Genomic DNA, 20,911 nt, shown 5'->3' with positions numbered 1-20,911 from the left:
TGGGGTCACCCACAGCGTCACCCACAGCGTCACCCGTGGGGTCACCCGTGGGGTCACCCGTGGGGTCACCCACAGCATTACCCGTGGGGTCACCCGTGGGGTCACCCACAGCATCAACCACAGTGTCACCCACAGCATTACCCGTGGGGTCACCCATGGGGTCACCCACAGCGTCACCCATGGTGTCACCCACGGTGTCACCCATGCCACGGATGCCACCCAGCCCCGTGTCCCCACGCCCCTGTGCCTCGCGCCTCCGTGCCCACGTCCCCGCGCTGTCCCCACCCCTCCTCCATGTCCCCGTGCCCCGCTGGCCCCTGCTCCCCCATCCCCATGGCCCCCACGTCCCCGTGTCCCTGTGCCCTGTCCTGTGTCCCCAAGTCCCCATCCCCTGTGCCCATCCCCTGTGTCCCTGTGCCCCCATCCTGTGTCCCCATGTCCCCATCCCCTGTGTCCCCGTGCCCTTGTTCGCCCCGTCCCCCCACGTCCCCCATGTCCCCATGTCCCCCATGTCTGTCACGTCTCGTGTCCCCATGCCCCCTGTCCCCCATGTCCCCATGTCCCCTGTGTCCCCATGCCCTTGCCCATGTCCCCCCCATGCCCATGTCCCCATGCCCCCCATGTCCCCCATGCCCCTGTCCCCCCTGTCCCTTGTGTCCCCCATGCCCCCCATGTCCCCATGCCCATGCCCCCCATGTCCCCCATGTCCCCATGCCCATGCCCCCCATGTCCCCATGCCCCCCATGTCCCCAATGTCCCCCATGTCCCCCCTGTCCCTTGTGTCCCCATGCCCCCCATGTCCCCATGCCCCTTTCCCCAATGTCCCCATGCCTATGTCCCCCATGTCCCCATGCCCCCATGTCCCCATGTCCCCATGTCCCTGTCCCCCTTGTCCCCTTGTGTCCCCATGCCCTGTCCCCATGTCCCCATGCCCCTGTCCCCAATGCCCCCCATGTCCCCAATGCCCCCCATGCCCCCATGCCCCCCATGCCCCCATGCCCATGTCCCCCTTGTCCCTTGTGTCCCCATGCCCTGTCCCCATGTCCCCATGCCCCTGTCCCCAATGCCCCCCATGTCCCCAATGCCCCCCATGTCCCCATGCCCCCCATGTCCCCAATGCCCCCCATGCCCCCATGCCATGTCCCCATGCCCCCCATGTCCCCAATGCCCCCCATGCCCCCATGTCCCCATGCCCCCCATGTCCCCATGCCCCCCATGTCCCCATGTCCCCATGCCCCTGTCCCCCTTGTCCCTTGTGTCCCCATGCCCTGTCCCCATGTCCCCATGCCCCTGTCCCCAATGCCCCCCATGTCCCCAATGCCCCCCATGTCCCCATGCCCCCCATGTCCCCAATGCCCCCCATGCCCCCATGCCCATGTCCCCATGCCCCCCATGTCCCCAATGCCCCCCATGCCCCCATGTCCCCATGCCCCTGTCCCCCTTGTCCCTTGTGTCCCCATGCCCTGTCCCCATGTCCCCATGCCCCTGTCCCCAATGCCCCCCATGTCCCCATGTCCCCATGCCCCTGTCCCCCTTGTCCCTTGTGTCCCCATGCCCTGTCCCCATGTCCCCATGCCCCTGTCCCCAATGCCCCCCATGTCCCCAATGCCCCCCCATGCCCCCATGCCCCCCCATGCCCCCATGTCCCCATGTCCCCACGCCCCGGTACCCCCTGTCCCCTGTGTCCCCCACGCCCCTGCCCATGTCCCCACGCCCCCGTCCCCGTGCCCCCGTCCCCGCAGACCCATGTAGCTGTCGTCGTAGGTGGCGGGCGCCTGGCGCGTCTGGAGCTGCCCGGCCACCCCCTGGATCAGGTACTCGGGGAAGCTGGAGGCTGCGATCTGCTCCTGCGTCGCCGACATCACCTGCCCTGGGGGGGGGGGGGGCTCAGCACCCCGCGGCCCCCCTGTGCCGGCGGCCAGGGGCAATGGGGGTTGGGGGCAATGGGGGGGGTCTAGGGGCAATGGGGGTTTGGGGCAATGGGGGTTGGGGGCAATGGGGGGGTCTAGGGGCGGGCAGGGGGGTTTAGGGGCAATGGGGGTTGGGGGCAATGGGGGTTGGGGGTGGGCAGGGACAGGCAGGGGGGGTCTAGGGGCAGGCAGGGGGGGTCTAGGAACAGGCAGGGGCAGGCAGGGGGGGTCTAGGGGCAGGCAGGGACAGGCAGGGGGGTCTAGGGGCAGGCAGGGGGGTCTAGGAACAGGCAGGGGCAGGCAGGGGGGGTCTAGGGGCAGGCAGGGGCAGGCAGGGGGGTCTAGGGGCAATCAGGGGGGTTTAGGGGCAGGCAGGGGGGTTTAGGGGGGTCTAGGAACAGGCAGGGGCAGGCAGGGGGTCTAGGGGCAGGCAGGGGGGTCTAGGGGCAGGCAGGGGCAGGGCAGGGGGGTCTAGGGGCAGGCAGGGGGGTTTAGGGGCAATCAGGGGGGTCTAGGGGCAGGCAGGGGCAGGCAGGGGGGTTTAGGGGCAATCAGGGGGGTTTAGGGGCAGGCAGGGGGGTTCGGGGCAGGCAGGGGCAGGGGTCTCACCTTGCCAGAAGTAGCTGCCAGGCCCACCCAGGAGCACCCGTCCTGTCTGCAGGGAGACCGGGGGGGCCCCCCTCAGCCTGGGGCACCCACCAGGACCCCCCTGAACCCACTATATGCCCCCTATATACCGCCCACCCCCCCCCATACCCCCCCCTGCGACCCCCACAAACCCCCCAGACCCCCAATTTACCCCCACACCCCCCCAATAGAGCCCCAGACCCCCAATACACCCCCAGGCCCCATCACCCCCCCCTGCACCCGCACCCCCCCGGGCCCCCCATCCCCCCCCCCGGCCATGGGTCCCGGCCCCCCCCCCTCCCCCACGATGCCGCCCCCATCCCCTTGCCCCCCCCGCTCCCCGGTGCCCCCCAGGCCCACCTGGGTGAACTCGGCGCTGAAGCCCCCCCTGGCAGTAGCCCTGCCCAGCCGCCGAGTTCAGGTCTGTGGGGAAGAGGGGGCAGCGGTTGGGGGGGCCCATGGGTGCTGCCTGGGGGTGCCTGGGGTCCCATGGGTGCTGGGGCTGGGGGTGCCTGGGGGTCCCATGGGTGCTGCCTGGGGGGGTTATGGGGGGTGCCACCCCCCGGGGTGCTGGGCTGGGGGTGCCTGGGGTCCCATGGGTGCTGCCTGGGGGGGATTTGGGGGTGCCACCCCCCCGGGGTGCTGCCTGGGGGGCTCTGGGGTCCCATGGGTGCTGCCTGGGGGGGATTTGGGGGTGCCCACCCCCCGGGGTGCTGCCTGGGGGGGCTATGGGGTCCCATGGGTGCTGCCTGGGGGGATTTGGGGGGTGCCATCCCCTGGAGTGCTGCCTGGGGGCCTCTGGGGTCCCATGGGTGCTGCCTGGGGGGGCTATGGGGGTGCCAACCCCTGGGGTGCTGCCTGGGGGGCTCTGGGGTCCCATGGGTGCTGCCTGGGTGGGATATGGGGGTGCCACCCCCCGCGGTGCTGCCTGAGGGGCTCTGGGGTCCCATGGGTGCTGATGGGGGGCTCTGGGGGTCCCATGGGTGTTGCCTGGGGGGTTATGGGGGTGCCACCCCCCCAGGGTGCCAGCTGGGGGTGCCTGGGCTCCCATGGGTGCTGTCTGGGGGGGATATGGGGGTGCCACCCCCTGGGGTGCAGCCTGGGGGGCTCTGGGGACCCATGGGTGCTGGGATGGGGGGTGCCTGGGGTCCCATGGGTGCTGGTGGGGGGGGATATGGGGGGTGCCACCCCCCGGGGCGCTGGGGCTGGGGGTGCCTGGGGTCCCCATGGGTGCTGCCTGGGGGGCTATGGGGGTGCCACCCCCGGAGTGCTGCCTGGGGGGGCTCTGGGGGTCCCATGGGTGCTGCCTGGGGGGGATATGGGGGTGCCACCCCCCGCGGTGCTGCCTGAGGGGCTCTGGGGTCCCACGGGTGCTGGTGGGGGGCTCTGGGGGTGCCAGCCCTGGGTGCCGGGGGGCTCTGGGGACCCATGGGTGCTGGTGGGGGGGCTCTGGGGGTGCCAGCCCTGGGTGCCGGGGGGCACGGGGCCCACCTGAGCGGCAGGGCGCGTACTCCACGAACTTGGAGAAGTTGCCGATGGAGAGGAAGCAGGTGCCCACCGGCTCCCGCGCCCCCCCCCTCCTCCTTGGGGGGGGGCTCCAGCTGTACAGTGGGGCGCAGGCCTGCGGGCGAGGGGGGCTGTGGGTGGGGGGCACAGGGGGGCCGCACATGGACAGAGCCCTGTCCCCTGCTCCCCCTGTGCCCCCTGTCACCCCCCGTGCCCCCCCGTTCCCATTGTGCCCCCTGCTCCCCCCCGTGTCCCCCATCACCCCCCCGTGCCCCCCTGCTCCCCCTGTGCCCCCCATCAGCCCCCTGTCATCCCCCATGCCCCCCCGTTCCCATCGTGCCCCCCTGCTCCCCCCCATGGCCCCCCATCACCCCCCATGCCCCCTGCTCCTGCCATGCCCCCCTGTCACCCCCCCTGGTGCCCCCCGTGCCCCCGGTCACCCCCCCCAATGCCCCCTGCTCCTCCCCCCATCACCCCCAGTGCCCCCCCATCACCCCCAGTGCCCCCTGCTCCCCCCATCACCCCCCGTGCCCTCCATCACCCCCCGTGCCCCCTGCTCCTGCCATGCCCCCTGTCACCCCCCCTGTCACCCCCCCCATGCCCCCTGCTCCCCCCATCACCCCCCGTGCCCTCCATCACCCCCCATGCCCCCTGCTCCTGCCATGCCCCCTGTCACCCCCCTGTGCCCCCCGTGCCCCCTGTCACCCCCCCCATGCCCCCTGTCCACCCCCCCATGCCCCCTGCTCCCCCAATCACCCCCAGTGCCCCCCATCACCCCCCGTGCCCCCCCATCACCTCCCTGTGCCCCCCATCACCTCCCCGTGCCCCCTGCTCCCCCCGTGCCCCCCCACCACCTCCCCGTGCCCCCTGCTCCCCCCATCATCCCCAGTGCCCCCCATCATCCCCCCGTGCCCCCCATGACCTCCCTGTGCCCCCTGCTCCCCCTGTGCCCCCTGTCACCCCCCATCACGCCCCCATGCCCCCCATCACCCCCGGTGCCCCCCCGTGCCCCCCGCGCCCCCGCACCAGGATGGAGGCCTTGTGCGCCCGCACAGTGGCCCCGAACCACTGCAGGGACTTGAACTCCACGGGGTCGGTGGTCTCCGTGCTGTTGCCCCCGAAGTCGTGGGTGCGGGTGCCTGGGGGGGGGTAAGGGTCAGGCCGGCACCCACCGCCACCAGCACCCACAGGACCCCCGCCCCAGCCCCCGCCGCTCCCCCCCGGGTTTATCATTAACCGGGCAGGACGGGAGCCCGGCAGCGCTGCCAAGGCCGCGGGGACGTGGCCGTGGGGGGACAAGGACGTGGGGCTGGGCCGGGGGGGCTGGGGGAGCCCATGGGGGCTGCTGGGGCCCGGGGGGTGCTGGGGGCTGTGCTCCTGCCACGGCCATGCCCCCCCCGTCCCCACGCCCAGGGGGTCCTGTCCCCAGCCATGTCCCCATCCCCGTCCCTACCCATGTCCCTGTCCCCACCCCTGTCCCCCACCCGTGTCCCCATCCCTGTCCCCATTCCCAGGGGGCCCCGTCCCCACCTGTGTCCCCATCCCCACCCATGTCACCACCCATGTCCCCATCCCCATTTCTGGGGTGCCCCATCCCCACCTGTGTCCCCATCCCCATCCATATCCCTCACTCGTGTCCCTGTTCCTGTCCCCCATTCCCGGGGGACCCCATCACCACCTGTGTCCCCATCCCCACTCCCGGGGGGCTCCATCCCCACCCGTGTCCCCACCCATGTCCCCGTGTCCCCACCCGTGTCCCTGTCCCCCTCCCCATTCCCGGGGGACCCCATCCCCACCCCATGTCCTCGTGTCCCCACCCGTGTCCCCGTCCCCGTCCCATTCCCGGCGGACCCCGTCCCCGACCCGTGTCCCCCCCCGTGTCCCCATCCCCACTCCCGGGGGGCCCCATCCCCACCCGTGTCCCCCCCTGCGCCGTCGTCCCCTCACCGATGTGGTCGAAGTCGATGGGGGTGCAGCCGCCGGCGGCGGGCCAGGGGCAGTGGTACACGGCCCCCCCCCTGCGTGACGTTGGCCTGGCTCGTGTTGGCCTTGGGGGCCCCCCACCAGGATGCTGACACTGGGGGGGGGTGTCCCCACGGGGACACGGTGGCCGTCACCCACGGGGCGCCCGGGGGGCTCGCAGGGGGATCCAGGAGCCCTGGCGTGGGGGGGTCCTGGGGGGAGCCCCCCCCCCCGCCCGGGGGTCCCACGGGCCCCTCTGACTCAGCCCACGGGGCCGGCCTGGGTGACCCCTTCCGGCTCCGTGGGGGAGGAAGCGCCCGAAACCACCCACGGCCGGGGGGGGGACACCCACGGGCCCCCAGGCCCCGGGGCGATCGGGGGTGCCCCCCGGTTTGCCCCCCGGGCGCCCGGGTCCCCCCCCCCCCGGGTGCGGGTCACGCGGTGGGCGGGGGGGGGGTCAGGGCCGTGCCCGGACGCCTGGGCTCCCCCCGAGCCCCCCGCCGCCCCCCGGGGCAGCTCCCGGCTCCGGTTACAGGAAACGCTCCGGCCGGGGCAGCGGGGCCCCGGGACCCCCCGCGGGGGCCGGCGGGGGGGCACCGGAGCCGGGAGCGGGGCTCAGCCCCCGCCCGCTGCCCTCAGCCCCGCCGGAGACCCCCGGGGCCGGACGGTTCCCGATTCCCGTTATCCCATCCCGGTGCCCGGGACCGCCCCGTTCTGTGTTCCGGCCCCCGGTTCCCGTCGCCCCGTCCCGGTCTCCGTTCCCGTTTCCCGTTCTCGGCGCCGGTTCCCGTTCCCCCGCCCCGCTCCCGGGTCCCGCTCCCCGCCCCCCGCCCCGCTCCCGGGGCCGCTCCCCATCCCGCCGGGCGGGGTCCCGGTGCCGGTGCCGGTCCCGGTGCCGCTGCCGCTGCCGCCCGCTCCCCCCCCCCCGCTCCCTCCCGCCCGGGCCCGTCCCGCTCCCCCGCCCGCTGCCCGGGGGCCGGTTCCCGTCCCCTCCCCAGTTCCCGGGGCCGCTCCCGGCATCCGACCCGTCCCCGGTGCCGCTCCCGCTCCCGCCCCGTCCCGCCCCGGGGCCGCTCCCCGCTGCCGGGGCCGCTGCCGGTACCTGCGGGGCTGGGGCAGGTAAAAGTCCAAGGCGAAGCCGAAGAGGGAGCCGGGGGGCCCCGCGGAAGGCGACGGGCCGCGACCGCCCTCCAGGTTGAAGGCAGCGGCGGGCAGCGGCGGCAGCAGCAGCGGCAGCAGCAGCGGCAGCGGCGGCAGCGCCCGGGGCCGGGGCCGGGGCCGGGGGCGGCGCGGGGGGGCCGGGGCCGGGGCCATGGCGGAGCGGGGCTGGGCCGGGCTCGGCGCTGCCTCCCGCTCCCGAGTCCCCTCGGAAAAGTGCCCGGGGGGGCCCGGGCCGCCCCGCCCCGCCGTGACTCACCGGGGAGGAGCCAGAGCCCCGCCGGGCACCGGCACCGGCACCGCACCGGGCCGGGCCGGGGGAGCGGGGGGCACGGGGGCGGGGCGGGACAGCGGGGAGCGGGGCACCCCGGGGGCACCGGACAACCCTGGGACACCGGGACATCGGGGACCGGGACATCCCGGGGGGCACCGGGACACCATGGGACACCGGGACATCGGGGACCGGGACATCCCGGGGGCACCGGGACACCCTGGGACACCGGGACATCGGGGACCGGGACATCCCGGGGGCACCGGGACACCCTGGGACACCGGGATATTGGGGACCGGGACATCCCGGGGGCACCGGACACCCCTGGGACACCGGGATATTGGGGACCGGGACATCCCGGGGGCACCGGGACACCCTGAGATACCGGGATATTGGGGACCGGGACATCCCGGGGGCACTGGGACATCAGGGACTGGGACACCGGGGGGCACTGGGATACCCTGGGACACCGGGACATTGGGGACCGGGACATCCCGGGGGCACCGGGACACCCCGGGGGGACCGGGAGATTGGGGACTGGGACACCCCGGGGGCACCGGGACATCCTGGGACACCGGGACATTGGGGACTGGGACATCCTGGGGGCACAGGGACATCAGGGGCTGGGACATCCTGGGGGCACCGGGACATCCTGGGACACAGGTACATTGGGGACTGGGACAGCCCGGGAGCACCAGGACACCCCGGGGGCACCGGGACATTGGGGACTGGGACATCCCAGGGGCACTGGGACATCCTGGGACACCGGGACATTGGGGACTGGGACACCCAAAGGACACTGGGACATCCTGGGACACCGGGACACCAGGGACTGGGACACCCCGGGGACACCGGGACACCCCGGGGGGAGTGGGGACATGAGGGATGGGGACACCCGAGGGGCACCGGACATTGGGGACTGGGGACACCCAGGGGGACGCTGGGACCCCCCCCGAGCTCACTGGGACACTGGGGACCGGGACACTGGGGACCAGATCACCCGAGGGGCACCAGGACACTGGGAACAGGGACAGTGGGGACCAGGATATCCAAGGGGGACCGGGACACTGGGAACAGGGACACTGGGGGGCCCAGGACACCAGGAATTGGGACCCCCGAGGGGACCGGGACACTGGGAGGAGGGACACGGGGGGACCAGGACACCCGAGGGGCACTGGGGACGGAGACCCTGCGGAGGGTGAGGGGACAGAGGACACCAGCGAGGGGTCGGGGACGGAGGGGATGAGACCCCGGTGACACGGTGGCAGGACACTGGGGGTGCTGGGACACTGGGGGGACACTGAGGGGACACTGAGGGGACACAGGGGGGACACTGAGGGTGCTGGGACACTGGGGGGACACAGGGGGGACACTGAGGGGATATTGGGGGTGCTGGGACACTGGGGGGACACAGGGGGTGCTGGGACACTGGGGGGACACAGGGGGGACACTGAGGGGATACTGGGGGTGCTGGGACACTGGGGGGACACAGGGGGGACACTGAGGGGACACTGAGGGTGCTGGGGACACTGGGGGGACACTGGGGGTGCTGGGACACTGGGGGGACACAGGGGGGGACACTGAGGGGACATGGGGGTGCTGGGACACTGAGGGGACACAGGGGAGACACTGAGGGGACACTTGAGGGGACACTGGGGACACAGGGGGTACTGGGACATTGAGGGGACACAGGGGGGGACACTGAGGGGACACTGGGGGTACTGGGGACACTGAGGGGGACAGTGGGGAGGACACTGGGGGTGTTGGGACACTGAGGGGACAAAGGGACACAGGACACCACGGGGGGACACGAGTGGGACAGGCACAGGGGGGCACGGGGGGGGACAGACGGCACCAGGGGAGTGGGACACGGGGGACAGGAGGGGGACAGGGCGGGGGGACGTGGGGCTGGGGACAGTGGCGGGGAGGAAGGGGACACGGCGGGGGGGGAGCTGGGGGGGCCGGATCCGGCTGCTGCTTCCTGAAGGAAACAGCGGAAACGGAGCCGGAGCTGTTCCATTCGGCTGTTGGGGGGGACACGAGGGGACACGGAGGGGGGGGGCACCCCCAGGCCCTGTCCCGCTGCGGGGCCCACGTGCGAGGGGCGTGCGAGGGGCGTGGGTGCCCCCCCCACGCTCCCCACGCGAGCGTGCATGGGCGGGGGGGGGCTCGCTCCACGCGGGCGTGTGAAGGGTGGGCGCATGGACACCACCCCCCCCCCGCCCCCACGAGCGTGCAAGGCGAGCGTGCGAACCCCACGCGCCCCGCCCGGCCGGCGTGCAAAATGCCGGGCGCTCGGCCTCCGCCCGCGTGCGCCCACACCACGCGCTCGCCCGCCACGTGCTGGTGCCAAAGGGGGGGGGATTGGGACCCCCCACCCACCCAAGTCCCCAAAAGGTGGCCCCCCCCCCCCCCCCCAACCCCACCGTGCGAGGCGGGTGCCCGGGTGTGCGAGGGGCCGAGGGGCGTGTGCGGGGGGCCTCGCACGCCTGCCGCAGGGCCGGCCGCATTCCTGCGCCGCTGATGCAATGGCGCCCGTCGCAGCTGGGACGGGGGGCTCGAGGGGGGGGGACGGGGGCTCCCTCTGCCCCCCAACCTGGGCTGCGCCCAGGTTGGGGGGCAGAGGGAGCCCCCGTCCCCCTGCCCACTCCACCCAGCACCCTGCCATGGGTGCCCCCCCACCGCTGCACCCCCCCCAACCCGCCTTGGGCGCACGTGGGTTCTTGCACGCGCGTGTGGTTTGCGGGGGCGCGGGTGCCCCCCGTGGGCACGGTGCCCGTGGGGACAATGGGGACATTTCCGTGGGTCTGGGGGGGGGTGGAAGTGACAGGCGGGCAGCGAACAATGCGCTGGCGCCGGGGCCTTTCCTGCCCTCGCACGGCCCGCGTGCACACGCGTGTGCCCCGGCACCGTCCCCTCGTGCGTGTAGACGCACACGCGTGCGTGTCCTGGCCCCGTGCGAGGGCTGCGCGGGCGCCCGCGGCCCAATTTGTGCCTCGGTTTCCCCCCCCACGCGCCGTCCCCCGGTCCTGGGGGAGCCCGATCCAGGGCTACCCCCGTTCCCACGGGTGTTGTCCCCACCCCAGGGACACCCCACGCCCAGGGACACCCCACGGGTGTCGTCCCCATGGTTCCCCCCCCAGGGACACCCCACGCCCAGGGACACCCCACGGGTGTCGTCCCCACAGTCCCCATCCCAAGGACACCCCACGCCCAGGGACACCCCACGGGTGTCGTCCCCACAGTCCCCATCCCAAGGACACCCCACGCCCAGGGACACCCCACGGGTGTCGTCCCCACGGCCCCCACCCCAGGGACACCCCGTGGGTGCCATCCCCACGGCCCCCACCCCAGGGACACCCCACGCCCAGGGACACCCCACGGGTGCCGTCCCCACGGTCCCCAACCCAAGGACACCCCGTGGGTGCCATCCCCATGGTCCCCATGCCAGGGACACCCCATGGGTGCTGCCCCCACAGTCCCCACCCCAGGGACACCCCACGGGTGCCACCCCCCACCCCAGGGACACCCCACGGGTACCGTCCCCATGGTCCCCAACCCAGGAACACCCCACGGGTGCCATCCCCACCCCAGGGACACCCCACGGGTGCCATCCCCACCCCAGGGACACCCCATGGGTGCCGCCCCCACGGTCCCCCACCCCAGGGACACCCCACGGGTGCCATCCCCACGGTCCCCACCCAAGGGACACCCCACGGGTGCCATCCCCACGGTCCCCACCCCAGGGACACCCCGTGAGTGCCGTCCCCAGGGTCCCCACCCCAGGGGCACCCCCGTCGCGGGGGGGTGCCGGGGCGCGGGTGCTCCCGGCCAAGTATGGCCGGTGCCGGGAGCGTCCCTGAGTCACGGCGGGGGCCGGGGGGGCCCGGGCCTGACTCACCGCCGCCGCCAGCCCCTATATAGCCCGGGCCGGCAGCGGGGCCACGTCACCCCCGGTGGGGGCAGCGCGGGGGGACACCCCCCCAGGGCTGGGGTGGGAGACACGCGGGGTGACAGCGGGGAGCACCCCCATGGGCGCGGGACAGGGGGGCCAGGGGTGGGCGACGGCGGTGCAGGCCCATGGGTGGGATACCCCGGGGTGCCCGGCCTCAGTTTCCCCGGGGCGGGGGGCACGGGTGCTGGCGCGGCGCCCCGGGGCTGGCGGGGAGCCCGGGTGCGGATGCGGCCCCGCGCGCCGGCTGCTTCCCAAAAAGGCGCTGGCGGCTGCAGGCGTTGGGGAGCCGGGCAGGCGGCCAGGCCCGGGGGGCCCCCGCGCCGGGGGGGGGTGGCGGGGAGCAGGGACGCGGGGCAGAGGTGGCACAGGCGTGGCCGACGCACGCGTGTGCTCGTGGCACCGCTGGCCCTGGCGTGGGCAGCGCAGGGCCCAGGTGCGCACACGCATGCGTGTGTGTGCATGTGTGCGTGCATGTAAGCGTGCGCGCGTTCCCGGGACCTGGAACGTGGGACACCGCGGCGCACGCGTGGCGTGCGCACCCCCTTACACGCGTGCCCACCGCACGCGTGTGCGCCCGCACGCACCCCCCCCCCCCAGGGGGTCGCACACGACCCCCCATTCGGGTCCCCCCCACCCTGCGAAGGGCAGGGGCTGCCCGGGGCCCATTTTGCCCCCCCAGTTTTGGCCAGCTGCCCCCAGGCAGCGTGGGGCCACCTTGACAGCACCTGGGGACACCCCCCCACCTCCCGGGGGCTCCTGCCCCCTTTTCGCCCCTTTCCAGCCCCCCAATATCGGGTACCCCCCCGCGACACGGCCGCGAGAACCCAGAACCAAGCGCGGGGCGTCCCGGAGCCAGAAAGCACAGCTTTAGTGGGGGAGCGGCGAGGGGGGGGGCCGGATGGGGCCCAGCCCTCCTCCCCCGGTCCGGCTGTTTCTGGGTATTTGTTGTTTTTCTCCCTAATTTCCTGCCTTTCCGAGTCCCGCTCGCCCGCTGAGCCCGGCTGCCCCAGGAGCCGGAGCTGAGCCCTGGAGGTGCCCGCGCCGGGGCAGGATGCGTCCCCGAGGGGGTGGCGAACGCCAAATCTCGGTGGGAGGGAGGGATCCCCACGAGCTGCAGAGATAAAAAGCAAAAAGTCGTTTAAAAAAAAAAAAATACGCCCCAAAAGGGCTTTGCGGGGAGCGATTCCTGCCGGGGCATCCCCCCTCCCCGGGGCTGGGGTGCTGCTGGGGACGGGACTTCTCCAAACCCCCCGGCCGCGGCTCCCACCCCGGAGACTCCAAAGCTCCCGGCGAGCGGGGACCTCGGTGCTGCCATTTGCCTGCAACTGCGAGACGCTCGCCGGTTCCTGCCCTTTTCCTTTTCCTGCTGCTTTTAGATGCGGTTTGACAGTAAATTTTTTTTTTTTTTTTTTTTTTTTTGGTGCATGTGTGTCCCCCACTCCAGCAGAAACCAGCCGGAGAGCGACGTCGGGCGCTGAATCACAGCCGGGGAACAACGTGGGTTAAGACGAGGGGAATTTTCTCCTGGGAACCGCGTAGGGGAAGCGGGACGGCTCGGGCAGAGCCGGTACTCACAGCCCCGCGTCTCCCATACGGGGGGGTCTCGGCGCACGTCCCCGGGCCTGCGGGAGCCGTGCGAGGGCCGGGGCACACGGGGCGTTTCATCGCTGCAGAGAACAGAACAGGGAGAAGTGGTTAAAGCACGTGAGGCAAGGCCAAAAAGGGGTAAAAATCTCCCCCAAAACCGTAGCGCGAAGAAGCCGCGCGGCGCGGTGGGGGGAGCAGGGTGGGAGCCAGGAGCTGCCGGCCCCCAAATTGCGGCCGTGCCCCGGCACAGCGTGCCCGCTCCACAGCGGCGGCTGCGGGGGACGACGAAGGCGATGCAGGCGACACATTATCTGTGCCGCCACCGAAAAGAGCCCGGCTCCCCCTCCCCAAGCTCCTCGCATCCCGCCGAGGGGAAAACCCGACGGCTCCCACCAAGGAGCAGCGCGAGGGGGGCTCCGCGCTCTGGGATCCGCGACCGCTCTCGACGAGGGGGAAATAATGGCAAAGGGATCCGCGACTGCTCTTGACGAGGGGGAAATAATGGCAAAGGGATCCGTGACCACTCTCGAGGAGGGGAAAATAATGGCAAAGGGATCCGCGACCGCTCTCGATGAGGGAAAAATAGCGGCAAAGGGATCCGCGACTGCTCTTGACGAGGGGGGAATAGCGGCAAAGGGATCTGCGACCGCTCTCGTCGAGGGGAAAATAGCGGTGAAATAGGTGGAAAAAGGGGGGAAACGCCTGTCGTTTCCCATCCGGCTCGCGGGTGAAAATAAGCCAGCCCTCCAACCTACCCGGCTGGATCCACCCTCCGAGCAAAAACTCCCGGCAAGTGTTGCAAGGCCGTTATTGGCACGGTTCGAAGCACACATGAAACTGCTCTGGAAACCACAGGGGAGAGATGTCAGGCAAAGCCGAAGCAGTCAGACGCTTTTAAACAAGCGAGGCAACAAAGCTGGAGAAATTCCTCCTTAACCCTTACGGAGCGGGAAGGGATGCGGATGGCCTTTCACCTGCGGACAGCGCGGGGAGGGCGAAACGTTTCGGCTCTGCGGCGAGGGGAAGCGGGCATCGTCGCGGAAGCGCCGGCTCCACGCAGGGATGGGATTCGTGGCCGGGGAGGATGCGCAAGGGAAAGCGTTTCAGCCGAGAGAAACCCAGGGCGGGCGTCCCGATTCTCCACGCTGAGCTGCGGGGGGATGAACCCCCCCCGGCCTAAAGGAAATAAAGGGGTTTAAAACACGTCTGGGGGGTGCGGGGGAAAGGCAGCCGCGGGCGAAGGTTAGCGCTTGGCAGGTTAAAGCTTGGGGAAGGAGCGGCTGCCGCAAAACGATTCGTGTTCAGCCTCCGGACTGGAGACGGAGGGAGGAAAAGCGTCTCCCAGATGGGCTGAGCCCAGGATGCGCGGCTCCTGCCAGATGTACGTTAACGGGAGTTATTAGTCGCATAAAAACCGCTCTGCAGCTGCATTTCTGGCACTGACGAGGGAGGAATTAATTGCAACACCAGATCACTCCTCCTCTGCCCGGCCAGGAGGGACCAACGCAACCCCGCCCGTGCGCTCCCCTCCGCCGGACGGGGAAAGATATATATCTGACCTTGCTGTGAACCGCTGGAAAAAAAGAAAAAAAAAAAAAGAACAAAAAAAAAGCAGGCTTTCCCCCCAAACTCAGCCCCGCGGCGTCCCCCGCCGCCTGCCTCGGCGTTGGAGGAGGCCGGGGAGCGAGCGGCAGCGGCGGGGCGGGCAGGGAGCCCGGCCGGGCGCGAGACACGCGTTCCCGTTTCCACACGTACCGCCCCAAATCCGTCGGCTCCTCTCCGAGCTCTCCTCACCTCCCGGCACGGTGGGGGCTCCCTGGGGTTCCTGGAAATACCCCGCTGGAAGGAGAAGGGGAGAAGGAATTGGGGGACGGGGGGGGTGGAGGATTGGGGGGATCCCCCATGTTCCCGGCCCGACGCCGTGGTTGACCGCAGCCTGGGTGTGACGGGTGTGTGTCACCGCCAGGCTGGCGGGGGGGACGACAGCGTGACACATTTTTTTTGGAGGAATGCAACGGGGTGGGGGGGGGTTAAGGAGGCTTCCCCAGCTGCCCCCCACCCCTCCCCGGGGTGGGGAACCCACGGCCCGATGCCCCGGGACGCAGCCCGAGCACAAGGCACCCGTGTTGCGCAAGAGGCACTAAAATAGCCCCCCCCCCCCCGGCCCAAAATCTGGGCAGCGCCCGCCTGGAAACGCCCGGTGTGGTGGGGGAGGGACTGGGGAGGGGGATCTGGTGCCCAGGGAGCGGGGACAGCGGCCCCCCAGGCACCGGGACCTGCGGGGGGGAGGTTTGGGGTCACCTTGAGCCAGTTCGGTCACGGCCATCCTCTTCGTCGCTGTCCCCGCCAGAGCTCGAGTTTAGGGGGGCTGGGAACGGGGGTGAGGGGGACAGTGGGGCACCGGGGGCTTGGGGGGACGGGGACACGCTGGGGGGGATGGGGTGGGGGGCTACGGGGACACGCCGGGGTGGGACAAGGGCGTGGGTGAGCCTAGGGGTGACGGGGACACGCTGGGGGGGATGACAGGGGGCTGACAGGGACACGGGCTGGCCTGGGGGGCTATGGGGATAAACTGGGGGGTTACAGGGACACAGGCTGGCCCGGGGAGGGGGTAGGGGGACACACCAGGGGGGTGACAGGGACATGGGCTGGCCTGGGGGGTTATGGGGATAAACTGGGGGGTTACAGGGACACACTGGGGGGGGTGACAGGGACATGGGCTGGCCCGGGGGGGGTATGGGGGCACAGGCTGGCCCAGGGGGGTAGGGGGACACACTGAGGAGGGTGACAGGGACACAGGCTGACCCAGGGGGTGTATGGGGGCACACTGGGGGGGTGACAGGGACAGGGGCTGGCCCAGGGAGTCACAGGAACACACCAGGGGGGTGGCAGGGACACGGGCTGGCCCGGGGGGTTACAAGGACACACTGCGGGGGGTTACAGGGACAGGGACGGGCCCCAGGGGGGGTGACATCCTGCCGTGCACTAGAGCTGTTGCCCCCCCCCGGGTGCTGGAGCCCCCGCGGAGGTGGTGCCACAAGGGACGGGGCCATGTGGAGCACGCTGGGAGCGCAGCCAAGGGAGCGTGGCGGGAGCGGGACGGGCTGGGAGCTCGCGCCGGGGGTCCCCTGGATCCCCATCCCTAGGGTGCCCCCGTCCCCAGGTCACACGGTCCCCTGGGTCCCCACCCCATGGGTACCCCCAGCGTCCGTCCCGTGGGGGGTGGCCCGGTCCTCACCCCACAGGGTGCCCTCGGTCCCCCTCGGGTGAAGGACACCATGCACACTCACAGGCAGCGTATTTGTAACATGCATTTAAAAGCTGTGGGTACGATCACACCCCACAGCAGCGGCCGAGGGGGCACAGCCCCCCCTGGCACCGCGGTCCCCCCGGTCCCGGGGGAGAGACGGGCACCACCCCGGTCCTGCCGTCACTGTCCGCGGTCCCTCCTGTGCCCGCCGCCGCTCCGCAACCCGCCGCGGGGTGTCCTGCGGCTCCCCCGCCTCGGCTCTGGCTCGTGGGTGCTGCCGGGGCAGAGCTGGGGGGCAAGAGAGGGCCAGGGGGGTCGGCGCGGGCAGCACCCCGGGGGACGACGACACCTGAATGTGGGCACCGAGGAGGGGACGTCCCCGGCCCTGCGGGTCCTACCTGTCGCACGGGAGCAGCAGGTCATTTGTCCTGACGTTGAGGATGAACGGCGGCGGGTCCTCCAGTTCCTCCAGCTCTGCAAGAGGTGACGAGACGGGGACGTGCCAGCTTTGGGGTGACACGGTGAGGGCGGGGGGAGCACGGCTTGGCACCCCAGGGATGCTCACCAGCCTCCCAGTCCTCCTGGCACGGGGGGCCCTGCCAGGCCGTGGGGACCTCCGGTTGCTTCATCCTGTTGCCAAGGAACATGTCCATCTCTGCGGGGACAGAGGGGACAGCTGTCGGGGGGGCACAGCTGAGCTCGGCCCGCCGGGGCAGTGAGGAGGGGGCCACGCCGTACCGTGGGGGGACATCGAGCTGGCGCTTGTCGGGACAGGAGGCGACGTGGCTCCGCAGCTTGCCCTGGGGCACCCTGTGCCTGGCATTGAAGGGGCAGGTGGCCAGCGTGCGGGCCACCTGCGGGTTGTTCTGCAGGGGGCAAGGAGAGGCGCGGGGTATGGGGTTGGGGGGGAGCCTCTGCCTCAGGGCTGGATTATCCCCGGCCCCCAAGCAGGCCCCGGCCCCTCGTAGACCCCAAATTCGGCCCTGGCCCCTTGTAGGTCCCAGGTCCCCAGCAGGCCCCAGCCCCCCAGCAGGTCCTGGCCCCTCGCAGGCCCCAACCTCGGCCACCAGCAGGCCCCAACCCTGGCCCCCAGCAGGCCTCAGCCCCTCGTAGACCCCAACCTCGGCCCCGTCGTCGTGGTTTAGCCCCAGCCAGCAACTAAGCACCACGCAGCCGCTCGCTCGCTCCCCCTACCCCGATGGGGGGGGTAGCATCGGAACAGGCTGCCCAGAGAGGTGGGGGAGTCCCCATCCCTGGAAGTGTTCAAAAAACGGGCAGATGTGGCACTTGGGGACATGGTTTAGTCTAGTCCTACCCTTGATTGGTTTAGTGTGGATTTGGTTGTGTAGGTTAATGGTTGGACTGGATGATCTTAAAGGTCTTTTCCAACCTAAAAGATTCTATGATTCTAGGAGTAAGAGTGAGAAACCCACTCCTGGGTTGAGATAAAAACAGTTTAGTAATTGAAATAAAATAAAGTAAAATAATAATATAACAATATAATAATAATAGTAATAATAATATCCAAAGCAAGTGATGCCCAATGCAATTGCTCACCACCCGCCAACCGATGCCCAGCCAGTTACCAGCAGCGATCGCTGCTCCCCGGCCAACCCCCCCAGTTTCTATACTGCCCGTGACGTCATATGGTATGGAATAGCCCTTGGGGCAGTTTGGGTCAGGTCTCCTGGCTGTGCCCCCTCCCAGTTTCTTGTGCCCCTGGCAGAGCATGGGAAGCTGAAAAGTCCTTGACTGGCATAAGCAGTACTTAGCAACAACTGAAAACATCAGCGTGTTATCAGCATTCTTCTCCTACTAAATCCAAAACACAGCACTGTGCCTGCTACTAGGAAGAAAATTAACTCTATCCCAGCCGAAACCAGGACACCCTTGTAGACCCCAACCCTGGCCCCCCAGCAGGCCTCAACCCCCGGCCCCCCAGCAGGCCCCAGCCCCCCGTAGACCCCAACCCCAGCCCTGGCCCCCCAGCAGGCCCCCGGCCTCTCATAGGCCCCCAACCTCGGCCCCAGCAGGCCCCGGACCCTCACAGACCCCCAACCCCAGCTCCCAAGCAGGCCCCGGCCCCCCAGCAGGCCTCGACCCCTGGCCCGCCAGCAGGCCCAGGCCCCTTGTAGACCCCAACCTCAGCCCCGGCCCTCCGTAGGTTCTGGCCCCCAGCAGGTCCCGGCCCCTCGTAGACCCGAACCCTGGCCCCCAGCAGGCCCAGGCCCCTCGCAGGCCCCAGCAACGGCCCCCAGCAGGCCCAGACCCCCCGTAGGCCCCAATCTTGGCCCCCAGCAGCCCCGGGCCCCCAGCAGCCCCCAGCAGGCCCCCGGCCCCCAGCAGGCCCCAGCCCCCAGCAGGCCCCCCGGCCCCCAGCAGGCCCCCGGCCCCCAGCAGGCCCCAACCTCGGCCCCCAGCAGGCCCCAACCTCGGCCCCCAGCAGGCCCCAACCTCGGCCCCCAGCAGGCCCCAACCTCGGCCCCCAGCAGGCCCCAACCTCGGCCCCCAGCAGGCCCCAACCTCGGCCCCCAGCAGGCCCCGGCCCCCAGCAGGCCCCAACCTCGGCCCCCAGCAGGCCCCGGCCCCGGGCAGGCCCCCGGCCCCCCAGCAGGCCCCGGCCCCCCAGCAGGCCCCAACCTCGGCCCCCAGCAGGCCCCAACCTCGGCCCCCAGCAGGCCCCAACCTCGGCCCCCAGCAGGCCCCAACCTCGGCCCCCCAGCAGGCCCCAACCTCGGCCCCGGGCAGGCCCCGGCCCCCCCAGCAGGCCCCAACCTCGGCCCCCAGCAGGCCCCAACCTCGGCCCCCAGCAGGCCCCGGCCCCCCAGCAGGCCCCGGCCCCCCAGCAGGCCCCGGCCCCCCAGCAGGCCCCAACCTCGGCCCCCAGCAGGCCCCGGCCCCGGGCAGGCCCCGGCCCCCAGCGGCCCCCGGCCCCCGCTCACCTGCTGGCACTTGACGAGGTGGTAGGGCAGCCGGGACACCCGGACCTGGTGGCTTTTGTCGTAGGGACACTGGACGAGCGCCTCGGGCTCCATTGCGGGGCCCGGCCCGGCCGCTCCGCTCCCAACCGGCCTCGCGCGCCGCCGCGTCGCCACGGCAACGGGGCCCGGCTTCCGGCGCGGCGGGGCCGCGCGCTCCGCTGTCGCCATGGCAACGGGGCCGGGCGGCCGCCGCGGGGCGCCCGCAGCGCGGCTGGGTAGGCCCGGGCCGTGCTATAGGGGCCCGGACGGTGCTATAGGGGCCCTGGGCAGGGCTATAGGGGCCCAGGACGGTGCTATATGGGCCCTGGGCCCGGCTATATGGGCTCAGACAGTGTTATATGGGCCCTGGGCCGTGCTATAGGGGCCCAGATGGTGCTATAGGGGCCCTGGGCAGGGATATAGAGGCCCAGATGGTGCTATATGGGCCCTGGGCCTGGCTATATGGGCTCAGACAGTGTTATATGGGCCCTGGGTAAGGATATAGAGGCCTAGACAGTGCTATAGGGGCCCAGACAGTGTTATATGGTCCCTGGGTGGTGCTATATGGGCCCAGGTGATGTTATATGGGCCCCGGGCCATGCTATAGGGGCTCAGACAGTGTTATATGGGCCCCGGGCCATTCTATAGGGGCCCAGACAGTGTTATATGGGCCCTGGGTGGTGCTATATGGGCCCAGGTGATGTTATATGGGCCCCGGGCCATTCTATAGGGGCCCAGACAGTGTTATATGGGCCCCGGGTGGTGATATATGGGCCCAGACAGTGTTATATGGGCCCCGGGTGGTGATATATGGGCCCAGACAGTGTTATATGGGCTCTGGGTGGTGATATATGGCCCAGACAATGCTATATGGGCCCTGGGCGATGCTATACGGGCCCAGGTGATGTTATATGGGCCCTGGGCGGTGCTATATGCACCTGGTTGGCTTTCTGGGCTGCGAGCACACATTGCCGGCTCATGCCCAGCTTTTCATCCCCCAGCACCCCCAAGTCCTTCTCGGCAGGGCTGCTTTCCATGCCTCCATCCCCCAGGCTGTATGGATACCGGGGGTTGCCCCGTCCCAGGTGCAGGACCTTGCACTTGGCCTTGTTGAGCCTCATGAGGTTCACACAGGCCCACCTCTCCAGCTTGTCCAGGTCCCTCTGGGTGACATCTCGTCCTGGCGTGTCAACCGCACCACTCAGCTTGGTGTCATCTGCAAACTTGCTGAGGGTGCACTCGATCCCACTGTCTATGGCATTGATGAAGATGTTAAAACAGCACCGGTCCCAGTACGGACCCCTGAGGGACTCCCCTTGTCACCGGTCTCCATGTGGACATCGAGCCGTTGACCACAACCCTCTGGATGCGACCATCCAGCCAATTCCTTATCCATCGAACAGTCCACCCATCAAACCCATATCTCCCCAATTTAGAGAGAAGGATGTTGTGGGGGACTGTGCCGAAGGCTTTACAGAAATCCAAGTAGATGACATCATTGCTTTTCTCTTGTCCACTGATGCCGTCACTCCTTCATAGAAAACCGCCGGGTTGGTCGTGCAGGACTTGCCCTTGGTGAAGCCGTGCTGGCTGTCTGGAATCACCTCCCTGTCCTCCATGTGCTCGAGCACAGCTTCTAGGAGGATCTGCTCCATGATCTTCCCAGGCACAGAGGTGAGGCTGACAGGGCGGTAGTTCCCTTTTCTTCCCTTTTCAAAAATGGGC

The 20,911-nt window shown here is 70.5% G+C and overlaps 1 protein-coding gene across 1 annotated transcript; it reads right to left on the bottom strand.

Annotated features, from left to right (window-relative positions):
* Positions 1-2,401: 2,401 nt before the first annotated feature.
* On the bottom strand, positions 2,402-19,261 carry GTSF1 (gametocyte specific factor 1). Its single transcript, XM_075724893.1, is given in 11 exon segments — positions 2,402-2,421; positions 4,029-4,158; positions 5,070-5,182; positions 5,991-6,061; positions 16,267-16,346; positions 16,348-16,458; positions 16,460-16,514; positions 16,625-16,700; positions 16,792-16,879; positions 16,958-17,092; positions 19,169-19,261. Coding segments are annotated over 11 exon segments (972 nt in total).
* Between the last annotated feature and the right edge of the window lie 1,650 nt (positions 19,262-20,911).

Source organism: Pelecanus crispus, chromosome 26 (genome assembly GCF_030463565.1).
Source record: "Pelecanus crispus isolate bPelCri1 chromosome 26, bPelCri1.pri, whole genome shotgun sequence".
Classification (NCBI taxonomy): Eukaryota; Metazoa; Chordata; class Aves; order Pelecaniformes; family Pelecanidae; genus Pelecanus; species Pelecanus crispus.
This window is presented reverse-complemented; position numbering and strand designations above follow the sequence as displayed.